Raw genomic sequence first — 6,977 nt, forward strand, 5'->3', positions numbered from 1 at the left:
CTGTTGTAAATAGTGCTTCAGTGAACATTGGGGTACATGTGTCCTTTTGAACTATGGTTTTCTCAGGGTATATGCCCAGTAGTGGGATTGCTGGGTCATGTGGTCATTTTACTCCTTATTTTTTTTAAGAAATCTCCGTACTGCTCTCCATAGTGCTTGTATCAGTTTACATTCCCACCAACAGTGCACGAGGGTTCCCTTTTTTCTACATCCTCTCCAGCATTTATTGTTTGTAGATTTTTTGATGATGGCCATTCTGACTCGTGTGAGGTGATGTCTCATTTTAGTTTTAATTTGCATTTCCCGAATAATGAGTGATGTTGAGCATCTTTTCAAGTGTTTGTTGGCCATCTATATGTCTTCTTTGGAGAAATGTCCGTTTTAGGTCTTCTGCCCATTTTTTAATTAGGTTGTTTTTATGATACTGAAATGCATGAGTTGCTTGTATATTGTGGAGGGTAAATCCTTTGTCAGTTTGCAGTTGTTTTCTCTCATTCTGAGGGCTGTCTTTTCATTTTGTTTATAATTTCCTTTGCTGTGCAAATGCTTTTAAGTTTAATTAAGTCCCATTTGTTTGTTTTTATTTCCATTACTCTGGGAGGTGGGTCAAAGATTTATGTTTGATTTGCTTTGATTTATGTCAAAGAGCACAGTGCCTATGTTTTGCTCTTAAGAGTTTTATAGTTTTTGCCCTTACATTTTGTTCTTTAATCCATTTTGAGTTTATTTTTGGGTATGATGTTAGAAAGTGTTGTAATTTCATTCTTTTACATGTAGCTTGCTGGGCCTGTTGCCGTGTTTTTTCCACAGTTGTCTTCCCAAAACTCAAATTTAATCATGTTACTTTTCTGCTTTAAATATTATAATGGCTTCCTGTTGCTCTTGAGTTAAAAGACTGGAATCCTTCACATGACCTGCATGCTCTAACTCCTGTCCAAGCTTCTAGCCTTTATACCCTTCTCACTCCAGCATTCTGTGTACCATTTACCTGAATGTCATTTTAGGCTCTCATATTCTCTCTTGCCTCCAGACATTGATACCTATTTCCCTCCCTGGAATATTCTTCCCTGTTGCTTCCATCATTCTTTATTTGACTAATTCCTACTCATTCTTTAGACCTTAGCTTAAATATCACATTTTGATACTGTGCTACACCCTTAGGTATGTATTCTCATAGGACTCTCTGCTTTTCCTGTCTTAATACCTGTCACATCCATTGTTTTAATTGTTGAGTTATCTGTCTAGACTGGGGTCAGCAATCCTTTTCATAAGGGGCCAGGTCATAAATATTTTAGGTTCTGTGGTCTGTGCTCTCCATTTTGCTGTTGTGTGTGAAAGAAAAAGCATCCGTAGACAGCATGTAGATGAGTTTCTGTGGTGATGTTCCAATTAGGCTTTGTTTACAAAAACAGGCAATAGGCAGGATTTGACCCACTGGCTGTAGTTTGCTCACCCTTGATCTGTAAGCAGAAATTTTCTTACATCTCTAGTGCCTAGCAAAATGCCTGGCATGTTACTGATTTTTTTTTCATTTCTACTCTGGAATGCTTTTGTCATTGAAACTAAAATATTACTTATTATAATTTTCTGATGTGCATTTAATATTTTTATTTTCAGAATCCAATTCTCAATTTTGAATTACCTATGAATCTGGCAAACTGGTTTCCTCCCCCAAGAATGAGAACAAAAAGAGAAGAAATCCGAAACATAATTCTGAAGCTACAGGAAGATCAGAGCAAAGAGAAAAAGAAGCATAAGGACACTTACTCAACAGAAACGTCTTTAGGTGAAGGAGCAGAACAATATATCAATAGCATCTCAGATTGACCATTTCTGATGCTTCTGCGTATTGCCTTCAGAAACTGAGTGACTTTCAACTTTGGGTATAGACAGTAAAGAACTGAAATACTCACTACTCAGAGTGATTTGGAAATGTTAATGATTGTATAAATGTCATATAATTAATTTCCAATGGAGTATGTATTAAGTAAAAGTCTGTAAATATGTTAATGAGGCCAATTTTTCCAGCATTTATAATTATTTTTTTCACTTGTTAGGAAGCTTTTGTTATGTATTTTCTGTTAATAGTACTTAAAACTGCAACTTCTAAACACAAATAAAAAGAAAATATTTATAGGAGGAAATGATTAATTTGATATTCTTTAGTGAAATTAAATTCTTCAGTGGGTGTGATATATTTCATGGGAATATTCGAGTATCTATGATGATCTTTTCACTTTTGCATTTGTTTTAAAATAAAACATAAAAATAAGATTAAATTGAAGGCATTTTGAACAAGAAAGACATCTTCATATGCTTGTATAGCAGGAAAAAATAACAGGTTTTTTTAACCCAGATACTTCCTTGTGTTTGGAGAACTTGGCCCCAAAAGTGTAATAAATATTGATAATTTTACTCAATTATTTAAGAAGAAGCAAGTCAAAGAAAAATAACTTGGAATTATACTACTACATAATAACTATGTCATATGTTATTGTGAAGTACCTTTTTGAAGATATCAAAAACTCAGGTTAAAACTATTCTGGTAAGTACAGCTTGAATTTCAAGTATCCCATGTTACCTTCCTATATTAAAATATCTACAATCTGTGTGATATAGTTAATTGATAAAACATTTTTAACCTGTGAACACAGAAATTTAAATAGGAATTTACTATTTTTTGTAATGACTTTTGCTATTTTTTCACTGCTCATTTTGTTCTTGTTATTTTGATATACAAAGTACCAGACTTTTTGCACCTGAGTTTTTTAGTGAAAATTATTTTTACATGTAAAAGTACTATCTTTAATCAGTTGCATACTGCAGAAAATAATAGTCTATCTTGAATTGCCCTTTAAAAACACTAAAATGTGGTGGTGTTGACACGTTTACAGTTCATGTAGGAATCTTGCATATATCTGCTGAAACTATTATTTTCAAATGAAATGTTACACATTCTTTCAAATTAACTTTGAGACTTGAAATTATATATTTGAAAAGTCATTTTTTTGTTAAATAATTTAAAAAGCACATATAACAAACATAGTTGAGAATAAAAGAAAGACCATTTTTAATCAGTAGTTACTTTATTTTTAATCTAGCCGTTTCTGGCATTGCAACCCACATTTTAGGCTACTTTATTGAATTTAACAAAGACCATGGATATGTTTGGGGTGGATTTGGGGTGTTGTTAACAACAACCAAAAAAAAAGAAAAAATCGGCTTTATACACACTCATTAAAGGAAAAATTAAAATGTTAAGTTTCAGGAACATCACCATTAGTGGTATTGATTATGGACTTGTTACTTGGAACTATCTTAACATTTTTATTTGTGATTATATTATTACTTTTTAAGGAATACCCTAGAGCTCTTAGCTCAGATATGAAAAGACAAGTTTATTATTGACTGAATATGGACCAAGAAAGAAATTAAAAAAAAAAAAACTTGATGGCAGTACGCAAAACTGCCATATTTTTTTCTACTGTACTGTTAGAATTTAAGGTACTGAAAGAACTATTCTAAAATGCTTGTTTGTGTTTCAGTTTCTAATGGTTACATTTTGCACTCTTAATTTTTAAAAAGATAAAAAAAATAACCTGTCCCTTGGGCCAGTTCAGTCCATCATGTTTTGACATGAGAAATACAGATATGTCTGTCAACTTTCTAGAGGCAGAGTATCCAGCTGTTTGATCATATTTCTCCCACCCTGTATAAAATTCTATATTTAAAAGTTATGCTAATGACTTTGCTTTGGAGATAAAAATCTTTGGAGACTGCCAGGTTGAGCTCCAAAATTAGAGTTGAGAATCTTTGGTGTGTATGCACATTTACTTGCTAATTGTGTACTCTGGTACTTCTACATGTAGTTTATAGTGGGTATCAACCTTTTAAAATGTATTATTAGTACTCAGAAGTTGTGAAACAGAATTTTAAAGCTTAGAGGTTTGTTACTAGATGCTGAAACTGCATGACAGTATCTGGTGTCTTAACTAATTAGATAGATTTGTTGTATTTGTTTTCTTGTTGGATAGAATAACACTTAATCATTTTTAGAAGGGTTTTAGATTACTTGCCATAAAATTTGTATGTGTCTTAGCTCTTGGTAGTTTACGAGCAAAGTTGGCATTCAATTAGTCCTTTTCCTTTGATGTTGCTAAGACAGCTGAAAACTTAATAGTATTATTTCAGGTTTATATAAACCTAAATCAGTTAAGCATAGTAACCTGTGCTTAAATTATTAGTTAATTAAATGTAGGAGATTTTATTTGAAGGGATGAAATTATATCTTGTTTAAGTCACCAAAATGAATTTCATATTTTTTCTCTTTAAAAAACTATGATCTCTGAGAACTGTAAGATAAAAAAAATAATGTTTTAATTTCCCAGAAGTTAAAAATTATAATTAAAGTCTCAGAAAATTGACTGAAGAGGAATAATAAAGAATATATTTTAATATATATGATCAAGAGTTGGTGGCATAAAGCTTACTGGGATGTAGTAATAGAAAGGGTAATTTAGTTAGACAAAAGCCATCAGAGATGAGGCTGTGTGGTACTGTGTGTCTAGAAGAGGTGCAGACAGCAAAGTGGCTCTGACAACAAAGCGGAAGGAGAACTGGGGAAGGAGACCACAGTCTGTCTAGCCAGGGGACCATCAATGGAGAGCTGACCACTGAATGCACAGAGGTAGACCAGAGGAGGAAACGTAACCTACTAAACAATGTTCTAAAATACTCCAGTAAGGCTTTCTGGTATGTTTGTCATTTCACTACTCCCAAGAAGAAGTAAAACAGTTACGAAAACTGTTCTTCAAAACTTAAATTTAACCACAGAGGAAGTATTGGTTGATCAAGTGGAAGAAATGTATACCTTGGGGGAAATAGGGCTCCCATCTTAATTCTGAAAAGCCAGATGAGGAAATAATGGTAGAATGCCCTGAACTATTAAGGAAATCAGAGTGCAGTGTACTTAGAGGAAAGTACCACAGACTCATAGTCTGAAACAGAAAAAAGTTAAAAGCTTAGAGGTCTTCACTGTTTTTATCACAAGTCATGCCATACTTACTGTAGATTATAGCGAGGAACATATTATCCAAAAAAGGGTTTTCTAGGAACATGCATCAGAATTATCTGGGGAGCTTTTCAGAATTCTCATATCTAGGGTCTTTACCCCAGTGGTGCCGTGTTCTTTCAGACAGTTCCTCAAGTAATTCTAGTAGGCACCTCCACTGATGTAAAAAGGATTGATATATGTCCCTGATATCTTTCAAGTTGCTGGTCCCAAAGGTAAAGGCTTGTCTGCATTTTCTTCTCTAAAATGCTTTAAGATACCATTTTACACCTACCTCCCAAATTCTCATTAAGAACTTGATAGGTAAAGTTAATAAATTCCTGTTACTAAACTTTGCAGAATTATAAAGAAATTAAGATACTCAAAGGTTAGAGCCCAGCAGATACCTTGTTTTTCAAAAGGCACAAACTAAATTCTGCAAACTAACATCAACTCTTGATAAGATTCTAAAGTGGATTTATTAAATGGATGATTTGTGAACTCTTAATGGTCCACCAGGAGTTAACGGGGCACTATAACCAGGGTTGTTTAGTATTTTAACTAGGATTCTGAACTTGTCAATCCGTAGAATGCAGCCAGACTTAACAATTCTCAAAGTGTTTTTGCTGACTCTAGTTTTGAGAGAGATAAGTTCTGTGGTTGAATAAGTTTAGAAACATTTTAAAACAAATTAGGCAGGTTTCTTGGAGCCAATATTCAGAATGATTAAACAAGGGATATACAGAACACAGTATACTAAATTCAGAATTTGACCGTATCCTCCTTCTCTTCTCCCACACTGGTTCTCTAAACTTGCTTATAAATACTAGCCATCAGAAGACAGAATTAACTATTTGGGGTGTTTGTGAACTGAACTTTATGAGAAGATGTTTTTGAGACTTATCTGAGGCTGGTTATTTTTTTACATTTTATTTTATTAATACTTGGGTATACGATTTGGAAACTTGAAAATAAATGACTAGTGTCTTGGGGAAATGAAGTTTCATGTGAATCATTCTTTTATAATTAATTAAAAAATTACAGACCTAACTCTCTCTATATAAAGTGGGTTCTTCTAGAGAAAACAGATTTGATGATACCAATTTTTATAAGTCATCAAACTTCCTAAACTCATTCATACACAAGTAGAGATTGTGTAAAAAGATGAACGTGAGCTGAAAGGTTATCTGGAGGCTCTTCCTTCTGTTTACATCTGAATCACTTAACTGCAAGCTTACGCCTCCCCTAATTTCCACTCCATCAGCCTCTAGTTTAGAATTAAATTGAAACCCACAAACTCCATAGCTAGGAACATTTTTTTTCCTTCTGAAGAAATCTGCAAAGAAGTACTCTATTGATTTAATATACTTTCCATATGTTTAATCCCTGAAATAACCGAAAATTAGTTGTTTAAAGCTTGTTATAAAACTTCACTACATTTATCATAATTAACTTTATACATGTTGACAGCAGAGGATTCGATCCAAAACAAATTAGATGAAAGTGTTAGTCACCCAGTCGTGTCTGAGTCTTTGCCACCCCATGGACTGTAGCCTGCCAGGCTCCTCTGTCCATGGAGTTCTCCAAGCAAGAATACTGGAGTGGGTTGCCATTTCTTTCTCCAGGTGGTCTTCCCAACCAGGTATCAAACCTGGGTCTCCTGCTTTGCAGGCAGATTTTTTACTGTCTGAGCCATCAGGGAAGCCCAGAGATGAAACTGATCCTTAAATACAGAAGAAATGCTCTGAGTACCTACTTTTGTACTAGGTATTCAGGGTTTAAAACAGGGAGCCAAACAGATACCATCTTCTCCGCTCATGGAGCTTCCTTATAGTATAATGGAAACACATCTGTTAATCAGCCTCATGAATAAATAATTTTAAATAAGTGCCATGCAGGAAAAGCATACATTGTATGAAGGCTAATC

At 33.8% G+C, this 6,977-nt stretch overlaps 1 protein-coding gene across 16 annotated transcripts in view; it reads left to right on the forward strand.

Moving 5' to 3' along the window:
• Positions 1-6,046, forward strand: part of SENP6 (SUMO specific peptidase 6) — a 163,456-nt gene extending 157,410 nt beyond the window's left edge. For all 16 annotated transcript variants that reach the window (XM_019967043.2, XM_070795473.1, XM_070795474.1 and 13 more), the window contains one exon: positions 1,618-6,046. In XM_019967043.2, coding sequence (XP_019822602.1) covers positions 1,618-1,827 — 210 coding nt within the window. In that variant the 3' untranslated portion in view covers positions 1,828-6,046. The remainder of the gene's footprint in view (positions 1-1,617) is intronic.
• Positions 6,047-6,977: the final 931 nt, after the last annotated feature.

Source organism: Bos indicus, chromosome 9 (assembly GCF_029378745.1).
Source record: "Bos indicus isolate NIAB-ARS_2022 breed Sahiwal x Tharparkar chromosome 9, NIAB-ARS_B.indTharparkar_mat_pri_1.0, whole genome shotgun sequence".
NCBI classification, from domain to species: Eukaryota; Metazoa; Chordata; class Mammalia; order Artiodactyla; family Bovidae; genus Bos; species Bos indicus.